The sequence below is a fragment of the Carettochelys insculpta genome, chromosome 1 (genome assembly GCF_033958435.1).
Source record: "Carettochelys insculpta isolate YL-2023 chromosome 1, ASM3395843v1, whole genome shotgun sequence".
NCBI lineage: Eukaryota > Metazoa > Chordata > Testudines > Carettochelyidae > Carettochelys > Carettochelys insculpta.
Window position 1 is genome coordinate 32294245 of NC_134137.1, and position 24455 is coordinate 32318699.

General features: G+C 43.6%; 1 protein-coding gene across 1 annotated transcript in view; it reads left to right on the forward strand.

The window, feature by feature from the left end:
* Positions 1-24455, forward strand: part of HEPHL1 (hephaestin like 1) — a 51471-nt gene that overhangs the window by 14356 nt on the left and 12660 nt on the right. The window contains exons 4-14 of the mRNA XM_074981559.1: positions 55-234; positions 3013-3267; positions 4950-5118; positions 5244-5383; positions 5555-5686; positions 7690-7901; positions 8672-8822; positions 10151-10363; positions 12951-13149; positions 20381-20520; positions 22594-22734. Of these exons, the coding sequence (XP_074837660.1) occupies positions 55-234; positions 3013-3267; positions 4950-5118; positions 5244-5383; positions 5555-5686; positions 7690-7901; positions 8672-8822; positions 10151-10363; positions 12951-13149; positions 20381-20520; positions 22594-22734 (1932 nt within the window). The remainder of the gene's footprint in view (positions 1-54; positions 235-3012; positions 3268-4949; positions 5119-5243; positions 5384-5554; positions 5687-7689; positions 7902-8671; positions 8823-10150; positions 10364-12950; positions 13150-20380; positions 20521-22593; positions 22735-24455) is intronic.

Here is a 24455-nt window from a genome sequence, read left to right on the forward strand (position 1 = left end):
ACTGAATTAACTCTGTGTTTATTTTTAGTACTTTCCTGTTTGTTTGCTGTTTAGGCAGCTCAGAGGACTCCTTGATACAGAGTACCGATGCTGCTAAAGGCTTTGCCCTGATGTATAGCACTGTCGATGAAAATCTCAGCTGGTACATTGATGAAAACATGAATGCTTTCTGCTTGGACCCAGCCACAGTTGACAAAGAGGATGAAGGTTTCAAGAACAGCAACAAAATGCATGGTGAGCAGCCACAACCCTTGTCATGCAATAGTGACTACATTGCTCTCCTGTCTGTAATATACTGTTGTGCTTTATAGAGACATGTTAGATATTTTTCCCTTCTTTGTTAACTGGCAAGAAATGAAAGCATAGGCTGAGCCTGGGCCAGACTATTAACCCGTTGTACTAGATGCCCCTCAGGTCAGGACTGTCCTTAAGGTTTATGTTGCCCTACACAAAGGGAGTGGGGATGGGGAGGGGAGGTGTGTGGCAGCTCTATGATGGGGGAAGTGCACTGAGGGTTGCAGGGGCAGGAGGAGGGCAGGGAGACAAAAGTGCACCAACTAGGGGATGCTGGAGCACTCTCACATTTTACATGGGTTCCCAGCTGCCACATGGGGCTCTGCTGCCGGCCCTATGCCTGCAGTCCTGGCTGCTGCCCAGGGCTCTGCTGCTGGCCCTGCACCCAGGATCCTGGCTGCTTCCAGGCCAGGGGCTCCACTCCCAGCCTCATGCTTGCCCCCCAGCCTCAGCTCCCAGGCCTGTCCAGGTCTCCCCTCCTGGAGAGGTGGCCTTGCTACTGGCCCTAGCGAGGCTGAGTAGGTGAGTAGGGTCTGGACGTAGTCCACAGGGGCTCCTGGGGATGGGGCTAGCTGCTGGAACCAGTGCTGCTTGTGCCTTATTGTCCTGTCCTGGTGGCAGTGGCCCTACACGTACTTAGCAGGCAGCTGACTTGGGCACTTCTGAATTTGGAACACCTGGTGTCTCAACTTTCGTGTTGCCCTATGCAGTTGCATAATCTGTGTATGCCTAAGGATGACCTTTCTTCAAGTCTATATGTAGGGGACAGGGTCTGGTGGAAGGAAGCCTGGCTCCTGATGCCCATCTCTTGCTATTTGAACCTTTGCAAATTGTTAATGCTGTCGTGCCTCAGTTTCCCCATCTGCAAATGAGAAATGAGGAGACTGACCTTTCGTGAACCATTGTGATATGTGCTGCTGAAGGACATGCCTGGAAGTGGTCAGTGTCTGAGGCTCGAAAGTGCTATAGAAATAATGGGCCAGATCCTCAGGTGGTATAAACTGGCATTGCCCTGTTGCAGTCAATGGAGCTACAGCCCTTTGCATCAGCAGAAGATCTGGTTGAAGGAAGTTAGTCTCTTAGCTCCCTGCAGTGTAAGCAGTGGCACTGTAGTCTCTTTGTATATGGAGAAGCTGACATAAAGAGAGTAACATAATCGTTTTCAAATCTGAGTGCCTATTGTTAAGCACTTAAATCCATATTTACATACATACATAAGTGGCTGGATTACGAGTTAATGGACTTATGGAATCCCCATCACTACTGGCTTTTAAGAACAAATTAGATTAGTTCTTTCTGAGCCCGGGCAGGGTGGGGTGGACTAGATTAGTGGTTCTCAACCAGTCTTACATATACCTCTGAGGTACTCAAGAGGTGTTCCCGTCCTCAGTTCATCCAGATCAGTGTGTAACAATCTAGGGGCTGCAGCTCCCAGTGGGGTCATGAAACAGGTTTAGGGGGTTGCAAGTTAAGGGCCAGCATTAGGGGGTGACAAGCAGGGCAGTTGCCTGGTGGTCTATGCCACGCAGGCCCCTGAAGGCCCAGTCTCTGAGGGCTTGGACTTCAGACAAGGCTCACAAGTGAAAAATATGCTCAAGTGTCACCCTGAAATGTAAATACAATATTTATATTTCAGGTAATTTATTTTTAAGATTACAGAAAAAATGAGAATGTAAGCAATTTTTCAGTGAGAGTAGCTGTGACACTTCTATATTTTTATGTCTGATTTTATAAGCAAGTAATTTTTAAACAAGGTGAAACTGGGGGTAGACAAAACAAACCAGAGTCCTGAAAGGGTACAGTGGTCTGGAAGTGTTGAGAACCACTAGACTGGGGACCTCTCAAGGTCCTGTTCAGCTTTATAGATCTGTGAATTTATGATGTTCAGATATGCTGAGTATCTGGGGTGTCCATTAATTTGAAAAATCAAGCCTTTTATTTAGGTACTGAAATTCAGATTTCAGTGACAAATTGTCCTAAGTGACTTCCCAAGATCATCCAGGAAGTGTATAGAAAATAGTATTAGAATCCATATCATAGCAACTAATCATGGACCAGGATTCCAATGTGCTAGGTACTGCACAAACATAAACCAAAGAATGTACCAATCTAAGTATACATTGAACCTCTCCTAGTCCAGCACCCTCCGGACTGGACTGGTGCTGGAACAGAGAATTTGCTGAACCACAGGAGGTCAATATTGTCTAGCTGCGTTACCACTGTTTGCACTTCTTCCTGGGCTCTTAGAAGACATCTATTGGTAAGTTACAGGTAAATAACACCACAGAACAGAGAGCCAGGACTGGTGGCTGGCAACAAACTTTATGGGACCATGAGAAACTTGACCACACCTATGATAAGTGGTCATCCAGCTAACTAAAATCATGCCAGATTATGGATTTCACCTGACAAGAGAGTTCGGGATTAGAGAGGTTCAACCTGCATAGGAAATAAAAAGAGATGGATGCAGATGGGAAGTCACAAAGAAATAGACAATTTGGTCAGCATGTGGTCTACAAACTAGGGGCCAGTAGCAGAGTATTTTAAAAGTATAATGGAAAAGGAGAGGGTTTTGAGGTGGGCCTAACATGGATACGGATTCAGCATGGACATCCTGAAAGCTTATTTTAAGGAATATGATTTTACGTTCTTTAAATGAGTCACTAGCAGTTTGCTTCCCCTGTATATCTCATAGGTTGTGTTTTGTTTTACTTTTAGCTATTAATGGTTACATTTTTGGAAATCTCCCTGCCTTGGAGATGTGTGCTGGTGAATCCGTGTCCTGGTATTTGATTGGAATGGGTAACGAAATAGACATCCACTCTGCACATTTCTATGGCCACACCATCATTAACAAAGGCCACAGGGCAGATGTCGTCAACCTGTTCCCAGCGACCTTTGCTACAGTGGAAATGGTTGCAGGGAACCTTGGGAAGTGGCTGTTAACCTGTCAAGTAAATGAACATTTACAAGGTACAGTGATACAGACCGGGCAAAGCCATCCAGGAAGATGCCAAGTTAGATATTCTATAGTACAGACATCAGACTAGAGCAGAGAACTTAAGGAGCAGGAAAAGGATTAGGGGCCTATATTTCCCCAGTTCATTAACATCGTCAGCTTGCTTGTTTTATAAAATAAGTCTCATGAGTCTGATTTCAGTCACGGACAAAAAGAAAGAGGGTTCACGTCATCAGGAAGTATGAATGATTTCAGTGATTTATGTAAGTGAGGATGGTTCACATAAGAAGGGGTGGCTGGAACTAGCCCTAACAGGTACTTTTTTGTATATATTGGGGCTTTTGGTGGGCAGTGAATGCAGCATCAGGCCCTTTGTATGAACAATATAGACTGTTTTACATATTAAAAAAGTCATTGCAGGTGAAATATTTAATACTCTTCTGGCTAAAGCAATCTGTTTAACAATGGCCTGTGTTTCTAGAGACTCTTGCGTGAAAGAATTTAGCATTAAGTATTGGTTGTATAACACTAGAGCCCACAAGCACCAAATGGGCTCTGAGTCTCATTGTCCCAACCCTGTATAGACAGTCTGAGAGAAGAGAGACTCCCTGTTCCAAAAACTGACTTCACTGACCTTTGGATCAGGCAAATAAAGCTGGATTTTGCAAGCTGCTGAGTGCCTCCTCGAGGTGCTGCCCACCTCTCTACACTCCTTCTGAAGTCAGCCAGAGGTCAGGATACCTCATACCTCCCAGGTGGTGCTCAGGGCCTCAGAAGATCAGACTGTAAAGGCCAGATTCTGCCATCCTTAGTGAAATCAATGGGAGTGAGGGGCAGAAATGTATTTGAATATCTGGCCTTTTGACTGGACTTCTCCAGGAGTATTCCCTCTGATTTCAGAAACAACAAGAAGCCCTGTGGCATCTTATAGACTAGCAGATATTTTGGAGCATAAACTTTCGTGGGCAAAGACCCACTTTGTCACCCACAAAAGCTTGTGTTCCAAAATATCTGTTAGTCTGTAAGTTGTCACAGGACTTCTTGCTGTTTTTGAAGATAGACTAACACAGATACCTCTTTGACTTCAGAGGTGTTACTTGTGAAATAATGTGCCATGCTAAAAAGTGGAAGGGGGGGCAGAATTCAACCCCAGATAAACTGGGTATCTCTTTACAAGTATAAATTTGTCCAAACAATCCAAGTAATTTTTCCCAGTCCATGGAGTTTCCTCTAGTGAAACTAATGTACCTTAACTTTGCACCAATACAGACTCCTAAATTCATGGGTGGCAGGTGTGAGAGGCAGGGGAAGGCAATGCCTTCCCAAACTGCCAGCTTGGCTCTGTCCACTTTCCCCCTCAGCCCCATCCCCACCGTCAGTGCATCTCCCCCCAACCCCAGTCTCCTGGGGCTGTTTGGGCTTCAGCTCCACTGAGGCTGGGGCTATGCCGCCATCCCTCCCCACTTAGCTCCAGCTGGGGCCAGGGAGAGCTAGGGCCATGCACTGCCTATTATCTTCCCTTCCCCCCATGCTCCCAAGCTGCAGCACCCACTGGGGGGAGGGCTAACCTGCTCGGCTTTCATGGGGCCTCAGGCGGCAGGGACGGGACCTCCTAGGTTCATCTACCGCCCCTGTGGTGAAACTGTGAAACTTTCACTGTCATAAGAACTGTTTGTGGATTCTGTCTCCACTTTAGCTGGCATGACGGGGCTGTATAATGTTCAGACCTGCCTTAAAAATGTGTCTCAGCCATTGTTGACTGGTCAGGAGCGAAGATATTTTATTGCTGCTGAAGCCGTGCTTTGGAATTACGGCCCTAAGGGCAGTGATCAATTCACAGGGCAGGCTTTGAATAGCACCGGCAGGTACGTGGCCCAGCCTTGCACCTAGATTTCACCCTGTCTCATCTGGGATAATGATTCTTCCCCTAAATGAAGTGTTATGAACGTACATGCTACTATGTAGTAAGTCTGATTTGTTTATTTCACAGTGAGTCTGAACCATTCTTTGCACAAGGGATTGATAGAATAGGAGGGCAATATTGGAAAGTTCAATATGTGGAATACATGGATGACAAGTTTACCCGAAAGAAGAATCAAACTGAGGCTACAAAGCACCTTGGAATACTTGGTACAATAAATATTTTCAGGTCCTTTAACTTTATCATTTGTAAGCATGCAATTCCAATCCATGGCCATGGAATTCTGTGCTAACAGTTTATCAGCCCCATTCTGTAGAAGGAGCAATATTTTTATGCTTTGCTGCTTTTCTAAGCGACTCTTTTCCTGCTCTGTTTTCAAGGTCCAGTTATCAAGGCTGAAGTGGGAGATACTTTGTTGATTACTTTTTTCAACAAAGCTGACAAGAACTATAGCATTATGCCACATGGTGTGAGCTATAGCAAGCAATCAGAAGGAGAGCCCTATTTAGATGGTGAGTTTCTGCTATGTGGGTGATGAAGGTAGGATTGTTGTGATCTGGTTTACATGACACTAATTTTCCTCATGTTTAGCAGTATAGTTTTGTCTATTTCCTATATTCATAGATTTTTAAGGCCAGAAGGATCCTTAACTCATCTGATATAATTTTCTGTAAAACATCGGCCATAGAAATATATTCGGTTATGCCTAGATTGGATTCTCTGCTTGGATTTGCACTAGACAATGCATTGGAGACTAATAGATATTTTCCCATCCTATAATGTCACATGAAAATCAAGGGCTATATTATGGTCTCAGTTATACTAGTGGAATTCTAGAATAAGTCAACTATAGTCAATGGAGCTACATTGTATTTGCACCAGAATAACTGCTTTTAGAATCCGGTACCATATCTATTTGCTTGTCTCGCATTTGAAATATTGCTGTTCTTTAGGGTATTGCTGTTGATAATTTAAGCTCTGATCTGAGCTACTTCATTTCTGCCCTCCTATAATCCCACCCTACCTGTAACAATAGCATTGTTTCGATATTCTGATGTTCTGGTCAGAATGGCATATTGCGGTACATACACATGGAACATGGGGCAGTAGTGTATGTACCTTTTGCCTTATGTAACTGGAAAACAGCAAAGGAGATAATCCTTGTAAATTCATAAATGTTGATATGAAATCTCCCACAGTATAAATGTAGCCTGAATGATCTTTATGCATATTACCACATAGTCTTTATAAAGCTCGTTGGCTCATTTAAAGCATTCAGCGGAAGGGCATATTGCTTGTTGGCTGAACGGCCTTGTTTTGATTGCCCTGTCAGTGCTGAGAACTAATGCACAGGACATTTCCAGTAGAGAGCAAGTAAAAAGAAAATGTAAACAAACTAATGAGATTGATACAAACAGCAGTAGCAGCACATGCTGTTACACTTTCAATTACTGGTCTTTCAGCATATAATATGGGCATCCAGCAATGTTGTGCCTCTGAAACCAGAGCACCCTGAAGCCAGCCTTGATGTTATTGATACAGACCCTGCTACTGTTAACTGTACCTTGGGTGCAATTTTTGTTATGATGTCTATTCATATTCTTTCATCCTGCAGCTCACTCCTGTTCTGTCGCTGAAGGTTATTTATCTCCAAAGCAATGCTATTTTGTTGGCTCTTTTTCATCTTTCACTATAAACCTCTACTTTTGGATGCTATGGAGTGTGGTTTGTAGCACATATTATAATCACAAGTAATAACATCTGTCTGCTCATTCATAGTCCATCTAAGCCTTCAAATGTGTCCTCCAAGGTCCTATGAAATATTTTGGGACCCCTACTGAAACAAATGTGATACACAGAGAATAAAAAGGACACAGCTTGCCAGTGACAGACACATTTAATGGCAGTGAGAGAACCAGCCCAATCCATGATTTCTGCAATCTTAAAGCACATTTTTGGCCCAGTCTTGCTCACACTGAAGCCAGTTGATGTTGTACCGTTGTGTTTGAAGAGCACAGAATCAATTCCTTTTTTCTAATCAGCCAAGAAAGTCCCTTTTGTGCATCTTCACTCAGTAGTACTGACATTTTCCATAATAGGTGTGTACGTAGTTTAACGTTGTCCCTAAGTTTGTGGTGAATGACAACACACCAAATCTTTGCATGATAATATACTCTTGCAAAAAGTCACAACATACAAGCAGCAAGCAACACTCCTAAGAACATAACAAAGGTTCTGGTGTGCTATTGCAGAACCAGAAATAAACAGATAATTGAGCCTGAATTGTTAAATAGCCACAAGTCCAATGTTTTCAATGGGAGCAGGACGTTTCCAGGCCATTCGAAGAGGATAGTGACTGTTTGGACAGTGTTTGTGCTGCTTTTTTGCTTAGAATGAAGAACATGTCCGCAGATATCAATGACTTTGCTTGACCTCCAACTATTGCTTATTTTTTGGGAAATGTCAGAAAAATGTAATTTTTGAGGAGATGTTTTAATTGGTTTTGTATTTTAAGGACACTGGAAGCTTGGAGCATATGTTAAACCCTCAGAAACCTTCACATACAAATGGAGAGTGCCTGAAAATGTAGGCCCAACTGCCAGCGATCCACAATGCCTGACCTACCTATATTACTCAGCATCTGATCCCATCAGGGATACCAACTCTGGCCTTGTAGGACCTTTAATCATTTGTAAAAAAAACACTTTGAATCATGATGGAACACAGGTACTAACTCTGACATGTTTACTATCCTGAATATCACGATTTGGTGATCTGTGGAGAAGCTCACATCCATGTCTGAATTGCACAATGTAGACTAAGGCCAATTAATAAAACATAGGGAAAGGTAAATAAATTCCATTCTTCAGGGTGGAGGCTCACCAGCTGGTGTCAGGAAGGAGAAAATTGACGTTGTCCACTAAGCGAAGTGTATTATGATGGTATACTTGATCATTCCATTTTCTCTGAAACATGACATTTGTTGGCTCCTGTCATTGTCACACAGCTTAGATCTGGACCCAAGCTATGAGATTCTGATCTGGCTCTGAATTTCCCCATAGTTGGAAGGGTTTTGACTCAACACTGACATTGGGGCCAGGTGCAAAGCTGGGATCCAGATCCACATCTGAACTTCATCATAGTTCCTGGGTATTCAGATCACGGGCTTTGGTTTGTGCCAGTCTCTGTGGGTCTCTGTGTAGCATTTAACATGTAATTCAGATAGCATGGTGATGAGTGCAGTGTCAGAAGCTATACAGACAGATGTAGAACAGAGGTTCTCTATCTGGGGTTCATGAACAGCCTACCTTTCTTTATGGCTGAAGGGTGTAGGTCCTGGTGTGACATGGGGTACTGGTATGGAGAAAGGCAAGAACCACTGAAGCAGAATATTTATTATACTATCACCAGGTTCTTGAGGGAAAAAAAAGTCTTTACATGGGTAATTCTGCAGCCCACCTTTCATTTTAATGTATTTGCTTCCTCCCCGATTGCAGAAAGGAATAGATAAGGAATTTTATCTGCTCTTCACAGTCTTTGATGAGAATCTCAGCTGGTATCTTGACAAAAATATTAAGGTGTTTAGTGGGGACCCCTCAAAAGTAAACAAAGAAGATGAAGATTTCCAGGAATCCAACAAAATGCACGGTATGGAATCTCTAAATAAGACTTTCCAGAAATATATAAGAAGCTGAATAGTGAATGTGCAAAATTTATCACATTTTGCCATCATTCACTGTTGCTGTTATAATGCTTTACTTTATGAGGGCAAGATGAGACTGGCTATCCTGATGTAGGGCCAGATTCTGATTCCCTAACTCACAATGAATAGTACTTTTGCTTCATTTGAGTAAATAAAACTACATCTCAATCTGCAGCTCAGCAGGTGTAAGGGGATCAGAATATGCCTCTTAGCACTAATCTGAGGGGCCCAAGACACTAGCCTGCATTCCACTTTCTGACTGGCTAGCTGTGTGATATTAATCAACTCACTTAAGCTGTCAGTCCCTCAGTTTTCCTGTCTGTAAAATGAAAATAATCTATTACAGCTATGCAGTCAACTGCTTATGTTACATCAATTAATTATAAAGGAAATACTGTGCAGTACTGTGCTTATTATATCCATCAGCATCAGATACTTTGGATTAATTATGCCTGTCAATTAATTTCCTATAAACTCAAAGATGGGTTTATTCAGCTGATGATATATCATTCTTCCAGTATCTGGCAGTATATCTTAATAATTCATTATGTCAACAGGGTACTTTTTGTCTGAGTATTGCAGACTGCTTTATAAATCTTTCTGAGGTTAGCCCTGCAACACCCCTGGGGAATAAAGAGGGATTATTATCCTCATTATCTAAAAAGGGAAATGGAGGCAATTAAGGTTAAGTGACTTGGTCTAGGTCATACGGGAAGCCCCAAACATGGCTGAGACTCTCACCTAGGTCTCCTGATGCCCGCTTCTTTGCCTTAGCCAGCAGTACAATAACACTTGCTTAATTTATAGCACAACAGTGAGGCTTAATTAATATTAGGAAAGCACTTTGAAAGTTGCCATCACAGTGCAAAGAATTAGTAAGAGACCCCATTGCACAGACCAAGCAAGAAACCTAAAAGTTGTTCAGATACCCGGACAGAAGTTTAGAGAAACAGCATTAAGGAAATAAATTGTCTGCACTTGATGTTGACAGATACCATCTGTGCAGTGCTGCGTAGACGACCTCGCTCAATTAACGAATGTGGCATAGTCAGGGTTCCCTGACTTGATATGCTAGCAAGCAGTGCTTTTTTTGTGCTGATACTGAGTACTGGCACCTTGGCAGCTCCAGCAGCTGGGTTAGTTGGAGATGGGGGATGGGCAGCTGGCTCAGTACCGGCTCCTCTTTTTTTTTTTTCACAGAAAAGGCACTGCTAGTAAATATATGCAGAATTACAGCACAATTTACTAGAATAACTGTCTTCTCCTCCTACAGCTGTGAACGGCTACTTGTTCGGTAATCTGCCAGGATTGGTGATGTGCAAGGAAGACAAAGTTTCTTGGCATATGATGGGCCTAGGCACCTTCACAGACATGCATGGGGTTCATTTCCAAGGAAACACCATCCGTTTGAGTGGGACAACCAGGGACACTCTGGCCTTGTTTCCGCACTCATCTGGGACAGTGCTTATGCAGCCAGACCGTGTGGGTATGTTTGTGAGGTTTATCTCAGTATTGCTCTGGTCACAGGAATCAAAGGGCTTGATTGTCTCTTATATTAAAGCCTATTTATGTAGCTCAACTGCTTGTGAATCTAAAAGCCTTAATTCAGTTCAGAGTTCTTTATTGCCGGGATGCTAAAATTCAAGTAAGTATGTGCACCAAGGAACCAAAGACAGGCCCCGCACGTGGCTGGGCCAGGACAGACAGACAGAGAGATTGATATAGGATCAGCATAAAATATTCTGTAACGCCAAATACAGTATTTTTAATTAAAGATAAAATTCAATCCCCATGAACAAAGCCCGTGACACTTGAGATCTAAAGCAAGAGTGTAAGTGGGACTGAACTAAGGCCTAGCCTTGTGCCTCTTTGTGGGGCCCAGTTTCACCTACCAAGTGTACATAAAAGATGTTCCTGCTGCTCCATTAATCATCCAGTCATGTTATGTTTTCATACTGTGGGACAAATCCTGCCCCAAGAGAGGCTCCAGTTTTGGTTTCTTTTACATTGGTGTAATTCCTGTAGTGTCATTACAGACCTGAGAGCATAATGGTGGCTAGGCTACTATTTATATGGGAGCTCGCATGAGTATGTGAATACGAACCTGAGAATCATACCTGTTGCTCATATGTTCATAGGAGATGGAAGAGACCTTGAGGTTTTTGAGTGCAGACCACTGCATTCATGGCAGGACTAAGCATTATCTAGACTATTGCTGACAGGTGTTTGTCTAGCCTGCTCTTAACCCCCATTGAAAGGGGTTTCCACGGCCTCCCTAGGCAGTTTAATGAAGTGCTTAACTAAAACACAGCGCTCCTCTGATTCAAACCTGGGCAAGGAAACTCCACTGGATTTCTGCTCCAATACCTGAATGGTTGAGCCCTCACAGCTGTGTGTAACTATAGACATAGCTGGCAGGCGGAAGGGAGAGGAGGAGAGAAAGTGGGGCAAATCCAAAACCCAAAGACTTCAACCCCAGACAGGGGGCCTGTAACCTGAACTCTGCCACCAAGGGCTTGGGCTTCAATCCCAGGTGGTGGGGCTTGGGCTTGGTTCTCCCATCACCATAATAAAACCACAAGAGGTGGCAGCTATGTCTGTGGGAGAAGCTCTCGTGCCAGCTTAGCGCTGTTTGCACCAGCACTTAGGTCTCTGTAACTTACAACACTTAAATTGTGTCTACACTACAAAGTTCTGTCTGCAGAAGAGGACTTCTGTCAACAAAACAAGAGAACATCCACACTACAAATGCATTCTGTCTAGAATCTGTCGACAGAACGCAGCCTTTTTTCTTTTTTTTTTCCCCCGGCAGAGTTATGTCTTGAAAGTTTGAGACTTAGTGCCTCTGTAGACAGATTCTGTCAACAGAAAAATAGTGTAGATGCTCCAGGGGGCCCTCTGTGAACAGAGAGGGTTTCCAGTTCACCCAGAAGCCTTGTTTGTGGAGCTTTGGTTGGCTGGTCTATCGACAGAAGGCTGAGCAGTCTGGCCGCTCTCTGTCGACAGACGGTGTTAATAGGGGAAACCTGTATTAGGTGTGGACGTGTTCTGTGGACAGAGGTTCTGTTGGCAAAACTCTGTTGACAGTGACTTTTGTAGACAGAACTTTGCAGTGTAGACCCAGCTTCAGAAGGGTGGCTTATTCCTGCTCCCAACCTGAGCGACATAAGTTATACCAGCAGAACCTGTAGTGGAGACAAGCCTGAGGAATGGCATAGTAGCTGTGCTCACAGGAGCTCTGGGAGTCACTGTTACACAGTGCCTTCCAGAATATTCCCTATCTTTAGATGGCTCTGTTGTTTTGAAATTATTAGCACAGTTAGTGCAATTATCAGAGGGGTAACCCTGTTAGTCTGTATCTGAAAAAACAACAACAAGGCCTGTGGCACCTTATAGACTAACAGATTTTTTGGAGCATAAACTTTCATGGGCAAAGACCCATTTCGTCAGATGCATATCTGCAATCCAAAAATCTAGTTGCACTAAGTTGGCAAGAGAGCTTCTCCCACAGATGCAAGTCATCTGACAAAGTGGGTCTTTTCCCACGAAAGCTTATGCTCCAAAAAATCTATTTGTCTATACGGTGTCACAGGACTTCTCGTTGAATTAGAGCAATGCAAATGGCATAAATTATTTTGAAATACTTTATTTTCAACTTGGTGAGGTCCAACAGCACCAAAGTTCAAAATAAGGAGCTATTTTGAAAGTTCCATTACCCTTCTCGCGACAAGGGGTAGCGGAACCGGAATAGAAGTGCTATTCTGGGCTCTGCCAAAAGCCGTGGCATTGCTCTTTCAGGACACCTTTGTATCCCGAAATTGCATCCAAAGTCTAAGTATAGCCTCAGTGACAAAAGGAGGTAAGCCATATATGTCCATTTTACTCACTAGGTGTGCACTGAAAAACATACGTGTCAGTGGAGCTCTGTGTGAGAACATGTATCTGGCTAGGCAACTCCCACTGCTGCAGCAGGTCTAATTTGCTCGAGGGCCACCTTACTGAAGTTTGAGATTTTAATCTTTAATGCTGTCATTTTTGTCCTTGATCTAAATCCCCCATGCATTCTCTTGCAGGGACTTTTCAAGTGGTTTGCAGAACATTTGATCACTTTGTGGCTGGAATGAAACAGCTGTATGAAGTGGATAGCTGTAGCAGTGCAGCTCACCCTGGGCAGACCTATGGAACCATGAGAACATACTACCTTGCTGCGGAAGAAGTGGAATGGGATTATGCACCTAATAAGACCTGGGCTCTGAGTGGCAAAGATGCAAGGTACTGAAGTCAAATTCACAGCCAGCTGTGTGTATTCCTGGGGAAATACAGCTTCCTGGGTGTATTCCTGAATGTGCGATTGTTACATGCTCTGATGGGGAAACCTAACATGTTTTGGGTTTCACAAAAGCTAGCTAGTACTTTTTTGCCCATGTTAGATGTTTGCTAAAATGGGTATTTTCGACAAAGAAATTATAATAAAAATATTACGTTGTACGGAATAAAGTGGTTTCAGGGGAAAAAAATTCACAGGTATTTAAGTGACTTAGGAACCAAAGGCTGGTTTAAAGTCAGTGCCATGAAGCTTCTAAGATTGAGATCAAAACATATTTATGTGCCTAGCTTTTCTCCTCAAAGATAACGCCTACAGGAATTAGGTGCCTATGTTACTTTTGAAACTGGAATTCAGTTTCCTAATTCACCAAAGCATTTTTGAAAATGTTATCCCATATTTTTAGATATAAAATTACAACTCAGTTCCCTGCCTGACATTCCCTTGTGAGCTGTTGCTCCTGAGCTTTTAGATTCCCTGGCAATGTTTTGGCCCTGGAATTCTCTTTTCTGTGCCCCTTCTCCTGTTTCCAGAGGCCTTTATGTAAGGCTATAAACAGATAGGTAATGAGCTTTGGTGGGTAAGACCCACTTCATCAGATCTGAGCAGAAATTAGACTCCAGGACTAATATAGCAAGAGCCTGGGGGAAGAAGAAGAAGGAGGAGAAAGGAAAAAGTGTGTTTGTGGGGGGGTCACCTGTCATTACTAGGACCAGGAGAAGAAGTAAATTAATTTAAGCGGAATGGGTGCCATTCCTGTGACTATCAAAGATGGGGAAATTGCCCTTGTAATGCGTCGGATAATTGGGATCTCTGTTGAGCCCCAGGTTAAATGTGTCAAACTTGCAAATGAATTCCAATTCAGATGTCTCCAGGGTTACAGAGGGATTACCTAATAGCTCATTTACCTAATAAGTAAATAAGTAAATAAATAAATAAAGGTGCTATAGGACTGCTTGTTTTTTGTGAAGCTACAGGCTATCATGGCTACCCAGTGAGACTGTAGATAGATGGACACAGACAAGAAGGTTTAATAGTGGCATCTGGTGGCTAAATGAGAATGTTATACTTATAAGAAGTACACGGGATCTTTTTAGAGGGACAAGGCAAAAATGTTGCGTTTATTGAGAATGCAGCACCCTTTTATGCATATTATATATATAGTTTACTCAGAGGCATACACACACACACACACACACACACATGCACACACTTGTCTTGTGGTTGCTTATAGTTATCAAAGGTTGCTCACTCTAATCCATTGGCGAGATGGATTAGGTGTGAGCATGGACCCAGGTTCTGTTGATCCAGATCATAGAATCATAGAACAATAGAGCTGGAAGAGACCTAAAAAAGCCATCAAGTCCAGCCCCCTGCCCTAGGCAGGACCAAACCCATCAGATCAGCCCTGCCAGGGCTTCGTTGAGGTGAGACTTAAGCACCTCCAGGGATGGAGACTCCACTACTTCCCTGGGTAGAGCATTCCAATGCTTCACCACCCTCCTAGTGAAAAAGTTTTTCCTAATGTCCAACCTGGACCTTTCCAATCGCAACTTGAGACCATTGTTCCGTGTTCCGCCATCTGTGACTAGTGTGAACAGCCTCTCTCCAGCCTCTTTGCAACCTCCCTTCAGTAAGTTGAAAGCTATTATCAAATCCCCCCTCAGTCTTCTCTTCTGCCAACTAAACAGACCCGATTCCCTCAACCTTTCTTCATAGGTCATGCTCCAGCCCCTTAATTATAGAATGCTCTGATGTTGACAAGACGAGAAGAGGAACACAGCTCTGTAGTGGTGCACACATCTTTTATAGCTTTTAGTCCATAGTTCTGGTTCTGTCACACTGCCCCAGGCATGATGAGTCACCAGTTGATGGCAAATGAGCTTGATCCTTTCCCAGGGCCCAAGTTTCTGTAGCTGTGTCTACACGTGCACGCTACTTCGAAGTAGCGGCACTAACTTCGAAATAGCGCCCGTCACGGCTACACGCGTCGGGCACTATTTCGAAGTTAACTTCGACGTTAGGCAGCGAGACGTCGAAGTCGCTAACCTCATGAGGGGATCGGAATAGCGCCCTACTTCGACGTTCAACGTCGAAGTAGGGACCGTGTAGACGATCCGCGTCCCGCAACGTCGAAATTGCTGGGTCCTCCATGGCGGCCATCAGCTGGGGGGTTGAGAGATGCTCTCTCTCCAGCCCCTGCGGGGCTCTATGGTCACCGTGGGCAGCAGCCCTTAGCCCAGGGCTTCTGGCTGCTTCTGCAGCAGCTGGGGATCCATGCTGCAGGCACAGGGTCTGCAACCAGTTGTCAGCTCTGTGTATCTTGTGTTGTTTAGTGCAACTGTGTCTGGGAGGGGCCCTTTAAGGGAGCGGCTTGCTGTTGAGTCCGCCCTGTGACCCTGTCTGCAGCTGTGCCTGGCACCCTTATTTCGATGTGTGCTACTTTGGCGTGTAGACGTACCCTCGCAGCACCTATTTCAATGTGGTGCCGCGCAACGTCGAAGTTGAACATCGACGTTGCCAGCCCTGGAGGACGTGTAGACGTTATTCATCGAAATAGCCTATTTCGATGTTGGCTTCACGTGTAGACGTAGCCTGTGTGACTCATCACCTACAGGTGGGACTTAATCTTCCTCTCCGGGTGGGTCACTGCTGTAGAGTCCAGTTCTTGTTGTTCTTCAGCCTCCAGGTCTTTGTTGTCCGGACAAGCTGGCTCCAGAGAGTAACTCTTTAAGCATCCACATTCACACTTCCAGGCGGCTCTCACACACACCCATTCTCACAGACAGCACAAATGTTACAGCTTTATACAAGAGTAAGATGGAGTTTTAGGTACAATATGAAATCCAGTACAGAGAGTCTTATGAATATAAAATAACCAATATAAAGGGATAATATGAAGGTAGGAAGTAGTATATAAAATAACAAATCTAAAGAGTAATACAAAAGTCTGTGGCCTGTTAAAAAGATACAGGGTAATAGAGGGTGATACCAAGATACATAGGAATGCAAAGTTCTATTAAAATGTACCTAGCCATTTAGGGTTGCTACAAGAACATAACATAAGAACGACTATACTGGGTCAGACCAAAAGTTCATCTAGCCCAGTATCCTGTCTTCTGACAGTGGCCAATGCCAGGTGTCCCAGAGGGAGTGAAGAGAACAGGTAATCATCAAGTGATCCCTCCCATCCTCTATTTCCAACTTCTGACAAACAGAGGCTAAGGACACCATTACTACTGATACTCGCTAATAAGTACTGATGGATCTAACCTTGGTGAATCTATCTAGTTATTTTTGAACCCTGTTAAAGTCCTTGCCTTCACAATATACTCTGGCAAGGAGTTCCACAGGTTGAAATTGGAAACATGAGATCTTCTTTCTGAGTTTACTACTGTAGTGCATTATAACCTGAGGATGAGACACTGTTTTCAGATCCTTATCTGAACTTTTCTAAAATGTTGGGCTGGGGTAGCAAAGAGGTGGATCCAGGGTACAGTGTCACCCTATTATAGGTACAGCACAGACGAGAGCTCTGGTGATTGGATAGCTGTTTAAAAGAGAGGCTTTAGCTCAACCGGAAATTACGGACTTGATGCAGAAGTTGTTAGGTGACATTCTAAGACTGGTGTGATGTGGTAGGTCAGTCCATTCTGGCCTTAAAATGTATAAACCTTTTTTCAAATGTATGGTGTCTTCACATTATTATTATTCATTGTATTGGCTCACTTGTGGTTAGACACCATAAGATTGAAGCTGCACAGTGCTATGAACTGAGCAAAGATGTGAATCAGACAGTCCCTGAAGAGCTTATAGTTCAAGGCCCTGCTCCTGCAGCTGGCAGTGTGCAAGCTGATTTCCATGTCTATCCAGCTAGCACTTCATTGAAGTAATGTGACATCATGCAGCAGGATATTAAGCCCACAGCACTAGTATCACATTTAGCCACAAAGGGATCATGTCACATATGACTTAATGAGAGCCTGTGACGTGCCAGGCTCTTTGAAAATCTGGCCTAAGGGGACACAGTCATATGCTCCGCTCTGTATGGGTCCAAACAGATGGGAGGTAGGGAAGCCTGAACACAGAAATCCAACAACTCCAGGATGATTCACTGGGATGAAAGCACTCACATTTTGCTGAACTGAAGCCTACGAGGCTCACCCAAGATCACATAAGCAATGTTACTAAACTTTCCTGTGGAGCTCCTGCCAATTTGGGGTTGTGTCTTTAACAATCATATTGTTCAAATGTTTTTTTTCTCTCTCGTGTTGCTGTGTGAAAGATTCACCCAAACTGGGGAAAACAGCTAACCTGAGTGACAGTCTGGGGGTAAGAAAGAGTGACACCAACTCAAATCAACCAACTGAAAATTTAGAAAAGATCATTCTTTCCTTTCCCCCCCACCATTTTAGTGACCTTAGAAGTCACTTGCCATTGTTACAAGACCTGTGAGAAGGGTGACTATTAAGTGGATGGAGTTCCTTTATCTCTATTTAGGGGGCAGATTCTGAACGTCTGGCACAAATGCTAATTTTAAAGTCAAGTGGATGCTCCTGGGTGCAATTTAGCTTGGGTCAGTGGTGTCTAAAGGTCCTGTCCTGCAAACATGTACACACATGAGTAAGCATGGTCTCTGAATGCAGTGAGACTGCTCAGATGAGTAAAGTTGCATGCCCTTTACCTTACTTAATACTTTACTTTGTCAGCTAACCAGAAATCAGGTACAGTGCAAGCAAAATAACTTTTCAAACCAGAGTGAGTTGTCTGCCTCCTTTTCTTTTTTGTTCAGTATCATAGCCTGTTTTGGTCCCAGGATACGAGAGACAAAGTGGGGCAGGTAATATCTTTTAGTGGTCCGCCCGTCTTGTCTCTTCTTTTCTTTTTACATTTAGGGATCAGAAAAATATTTACATTTTCTGCAGACTGTTTTCACAATTTCTTTTAAAGCTGGTTTTGCTGCAGTACGTACTTTGTTTTACCCAGTTCTTTATACTCTTGGACAGATAAGTTAGTCTGGCACAGCACTAGAGCTAAAAAGCTTGAGAATTCAGGGTAATCTGATAATTTTACTGTGGGTTACAATATAAAAAAGAGGGAGCGTCTCTGTATCAGTATCTACCAACTTACATTGTATTAATGCGTTGCAGTATATATAGTACATTAATACAGCGTGAGTTGGTAGATACTGACACAGAGACACTTCCTCTCAGCAGTGTCCTCGTTTTTGAAAGGTCAGCGATGGTAACTGCAGTGGTTTTTTTGTGCCAAGGCTTGCCATACCGAGTACCAGCACCTCAGCAACCCCATCATGGGACTGGCTGAGGGAGAAGGAGTGGGGAGCTGGCTGATTACTGGCACCTCTTTCTTTTTTTTTCCCCCTCTTGTTTACAAAACATGCACTGGGTAACAGTATTTTACTCACTCAGTTAAGACCAGATTCCACTGCTATTCTAGTTATGGAAGGACTCCTGTTGTTGTCAGGTGGCTTTGGATCAGGTTCCTTAGAGCTCTATTCTGTAAGATGTTGAGCACTCTGACCTCCCAGATAAGTCAGAACCCTCAGCCACTCCTAGAAATAAAGACCTTATTGAAGATGAAGACGTTCAGGTCCTGTCCACTGCAGAATGAACCCCCTGTAGCATATCAGACCCCTGCATGGTTAAAACACACATATTGGACTTCCAACATAGCCATAACCAAACCATATTTTAACTGTTCTCCCGAACTGCCCTGCTGGAGGGAAACTTGGAATCTGAAAGGAACTGAAAATGTGTTCAGTACAGGGTGTGTGTGCTTGGGGCCATATTGTGCCTTCTGACATGCACATCTATATGCAATACTCATTTACCTCCAAGCCTCCTTAAGAACATGAAAGGAAGTTTGAACCTGGCAACTTAGCCATTTCGGAAGCATGTGCCCATCTAGTAAGATGTACCTACATAAAAAAAAAGAGAGAGAGAAAGAGAGAGAGAGAGAGAGAAAGCCAACAAAAAGAGATGTGTTGAGAATCATTGGCAATCTGTTATGTAAAGTGAGGAGGAATTCTCCAGACAGTCACTTTCTCTTAACAATGAACAAGGCGATTGATTTCAAATAATGTTGCTAAACAATTGATCTTGTACATCCATACAAAGTATAAAAGTTGCCACATTTTCTGCTTTTATTTTGCAAAAGTATGCTGTGAGCAAATCTAGAGATGCTCCTTCCAGCATGCATCCTGGAGGAGACACTACAATGAAAGGACAATGCTTACAGAAGCGATTGGAAACAGTCTCCTGTTTGTTTTTGAGGGCTCCAATTGGCTAATCCACCTTTTTCCCTTTTGGTCCAAAATGGCGGATATGGGGGAAGCAGAGTGACTGTGTCAACCTGGAGTAGGAGGACTGTATAATTAGTATTCCCAGACGGAGAATTTGTGTACTGGCATTATGGTCAGGGCAAGAAATGTGAAATATATAGTAAGCACCAGTGGCTAATGGATATCTTCTGGTGGAATCAGAACTGCTTTTTGTGTGTCACAGGCTCCAATATTGGTTAGGTAAAGCTGTTTCAGTAAAAGACTCAGAGATACCACCTTACTGTTGCTGTTAAGTCCTAAATGGCCATAGATCTGTCACATCTAGGCTATGTCTACACTAGCCCCAAACTTCAAAATGGCCATGTAAATGGCCATTTCGAAGTTTACTAATGAAGTGCTGAAATACATATTCAGTGCCTCATTAGCATGCGGGCAGCCGCAGCACTTCAAAATTGACGCGGCTCGTCCCAACGGGGCTCCTTTTCGAAAGGACCCCGCCTACTTCGAAGTCCCCTTATTCCTATGAGCAGATGGGAATAAGGGGACTTCGAAGTAGGCGGGGTCCTTTCGAAAAGGAGCCCCGTCAGGACAAGCCGCGCGGCGTTGAGCCGTGTCAATTTCGAAGTGCCGCAGCCGCCCGCATGCTAATGAGGTGCTGAATATGTATTTCAGCACTTCATAAGTAAACTTAGAAATGGCCATTTACATGGCCATTTTGAAGTTTGGGGCTCGTGTAGACACGGCCGTAGAAAGTAAAAGCCTTAAGCTGAATGCTGAAGAGGTGTTCTTCAGTAAGTAATGATAAAGCAATTTTTTTTTATTAATACTTTAGATAATTAAGTGTTTTGTACTTTAAATTTTGTCTGTTTAATTTGCAGTTACGGGAAAATATTTGTAACTAAAGGGGAAGATCGGATTGGTTCACAGTACAAGAAAGTGGTTTACAGAGAGTACACAAATGGAGAATTTACAGAGCACAAAGTGAGATCAAAAGAGGAGGAACACTTAGCAATCCTAGGTCAGTACCTCTTGTAACTCGCAAAGTTACCGAACGTAAAAGAGCATTTCTTTCCAAAACCACATAGGTTGTTTCAGTTTTATTGTAAAAGTATCTGCCTAGATTTTTCAGTAGTTTTCCACACAAAATCAGTTCAGTAAACACAGTCTTCTAATTATGGTGATATAGGTATTTCCAACACGGAAGAAGATTATTGGAAGTATGTAGCATACACAAGAGTGCAAGTCTTAAGATTTACTCATCCCTTTAAAGCAGGGGTGGGGAACCTACAGTCAGATCCATTCTCTGGCTTAATTTGATCTGGCCTGAGGCAACACTCCATGCCATGGGCCAGAAGCCCGGACCCTTGGTGCTTCCCCTCTCCCCTGCAGTGCTAAAGCACAGCATGTGCCAAGTTAAGTGTGAGTGAGGAATGCTTTTGATTCCTGCCTTCCCACCTTGGTTGCTTCGGAAGCAGATGAGTCGTAAAGGTTTTATTGTATTTTATTTTTACTTCTTACTTGGAAGCAAATGAGTATCGGAGTTTGCTTTTTGTTTCCTGTGGGTCAGTGGTCCCTGACCAAGAAAAGGGTCCTCAGCCCTGGTTTAAAGATGAAAGATCTGCTCGACAGGCCCATGAAAAGAGCTCTGGGATGCAGGGTGTGGTGGCAGCAATGGAGTATGGCAGAGTTCAAATTGTGTGTGTGTGTTTGCTGGATACTAAGTTTCATAAAACTATCCCAGAGCCTGTCTCTGGTAGCAAGTGCACACAGCTAGGATGGATAAACTCAGACATTTCCAGTATCCATCTTAACTTTGTGTGCACAGTGTTTTTTTGCAATGTTCTTGTGGGCAGACAGGTTAGACTGGGTATTAGGTCTTTGGGTTGGGATTAGGGTTTGGAGAATTGGAAATGTTACTTTTGTTCTATGAATGATCATTGCCTCATGGGGTTCAGACCTGGCACAAGAGCTGGTCATAAAATGCTGTGGATTTTCTTTGAGCATTCTGGAAACTAATGAAAACAATTCCTTTTTTTAAAAACGGTTCATGGAAACTTCCCTTTTCTTTCCCAATGAAAAACTGAGAACAAAAAAAAAAGTTTTAATTATTAAACCATGAGAAATAATCAGTTTTCTGTTTCTGAATTTTTTTCCCATTAACATTTTCATTTGTTTAAAAAGAACACCACCAACAAAAGATGATAGCCATTTGTCACTGGAAAAAAACCTGACTTTTGACTGGTCATCTTTGGTATACTCCTTATCTGCTGGATTTAGGGACCTGTTTTGATGGCTTGTCCTTGGAGGCTGATGGAATCTGAGCACCTCTGAGGGGCTCTGAGGGAGAATATTGTTTTTCTAAGGCCATGTCTATACTAACACATGTTGCTCAGGCCAGATCTATACTACGAAAAGAAATTTGACCTACAATATGTGGCTCCAGCTATGAGACTTGTGTAGCTGCAGTTGACACACCTTAGTGAAATTTCTGGAGCAGCGGGAGGTCAATGGGAGAGTTTATCCCTTCAGTTTTCCTTTCTGCGGTCAGCCGGGGTGTCCTCGGGGCATGGTTTCGTGTGTTGCTACTAAGTGTACTAAATTGGACCCCAGAAGATTGACTGCAGAAGCATCTGCCTTCTGCTTAGAGTAACCAAGCCTTCAATGGTGTGGTTTAATTATGTTGAAGGGAGAGCAGCTACATCAGCAATGGTACAGCTACGCAGCTGCAGCCATACAGCTGTGCCACTGTAAGATCTCTAGAATAGACACAGCTTATGTGCCCATGCTATCAGTTGCTAAGCCTGCATGATTGTTCATCCTTAGCAATCAGTGAAGGGGCTGTTAGCACTGCTCTTCCCAGCTTTGGTCTCACAGCATTTGGGATGTGGATTGATACTCACTTTGCTTTACTTTCATTATGAGTAGCAGTGACATGCCACAAAAATAAACTTGCAAATTAAACACTAGCAAATTCTACAACTTGTAATAATAATATTAAATATCCATTTCTGAGCTGACCTCTGGAAAAAGTTCAGTTGTCTTTATTTTAAAAAAGCAACATTAATCACTGTTTCTTCTTGTTGTTGTTCAGGGCCCTTAATCCATGCAGAGGTCGGTGACTCCATACTGGTTATATTTAAGAATAAAGCTATCAGGCCCTATTCAATAACTGCACATGGCATAGAAGAAGTGGGTAGTGGAGAAAGACCTGGAACACTAATCACTATGCCAGGTGAGTATGATGACTTATGTATAAGCAACACATGAGTCCTTAAATCTTCTATGAGGAAGTTATTTTAAAAATCAAAGGATTGTTCTTTTTCAAACTTTCTGATAGGCACATGTCTTTTCTGGGCACAATAAATTCCACATTTATCGGTCTGTATGTCTGTCTAACTTCTCCATTAGTGGGCTCAGATCAGTGGTGGGCATCCTGTGACTTTCCACCTTTGGGAGGGAGAGGGAAATGCAGAAATAGAGCACAAATTGGTGGATTTGTGGCACTGTGAAAATGCTGGGAGGGAGAGGGTGGAGTAGGAAGGGTGGGGGTCCAGTGTCCCAGTGTGCAAGAGGCATGTGGGGGAAAGGGACACACAGAGTCCACGGTTAAAACCCAGTGGGCCATGGGTTGCTGAAGCCCACTGAAGTGAAGGAGGGCCCCTCATGAGGCCCACTCCCTTTTTTTGGTTGCCCATCACTGCTCTAGTTTGTGTAAGCTGGTAAGGGCAAGGATGTGTCTTCACTTGTTTCTATGGCACATCTGGACAGTCAGAAACAATAGATAATAGTACTAACGGCTCAAACTTTATGTACCTGTAGATTTAGCAACTTTACTTTAAGCAAACAGAACTGAAAATGCCGTCAGAAACAATAGGCTTGAATAGAAGAGATCTCTTGAACATATAGGAATTAGTATACAATATATTTCTGTTTTCTCTTGATCCGACGCTCAGGCAAACTCACATTGAAATCAAAAAGGGCTTGATCCAACTCCCACTGAAATCAGTAGGAGTCTATCCATTTACTTAAACAGGAATATAATCTAAACCCCAGTGACGTCAATATAAAGATCTCCTATTGACTTAAGTGAATTTTGGATTAGGTGCAAAGCCACCAGGGCTACGTCTACACGTGCACCCAACTTCGAAATAGCTTATTTCGATGTTGCGACATCGAAATAGGCTATTTCGATGAATAACGTCTACACGTCCTCCAGGGCTGGCAACGTCGATGTTCAACTTCGACGTTGCTCAGCCCAACATCGAAATAGGCGCAGCGAGGGAACGTCTACACGCCAAAGTAGCACACATCGAAATAAGGGAGCCAGGCACAGCTGCAGACAGGGTCACGGGGCGGACTCAACAGCAAGCCGCTCCCTTAAAGGGCCCCTCCCAGACACACTTTCATTAAACAGTGCAAGATACACAGAGCCAAGAACTAGTTGCAGACCCTGTATATGCAGCACGGACCCCCAGCTGCAGCAGCAGCAGCCAGAAGCCCTGGGCTAAGGGCTGCTGCCCACGGTGACCACAGAGCCCCGCAAGGGCTGGAGAGAGAGTATCTCTCAACCCCCCAGCTGATGGCCGCCATGGAGGACCCCGCTATTTCGATGTTGCGGGACGCGGATCGTCTACACGTCCCTACTTCGATGTTGAACGTCGAAGTAGGGCGCTATTCCCATCCGCTCATGGGGTTAGCGACTTCGACGTCTCGCCGCCTAACGTCGATTTCAACTTCGAAATAGCGCCCAACACGTGTAGACGTGACGGGCGCTATTTCGAAGTTACTGCCGCTACTTCGAAGTAGCGTGCACGTGTAGACGCAGCCCAGGTGTGTTGCCTGGGAAAGGTTAGTCTTTAAGGTGCCACAGGACTTCTTGTTGTTCTTGAAGATACAGACTAACATGGCTACCTCTCTGATACTGTTAAACAATGAGTACATAAATGGCATTCT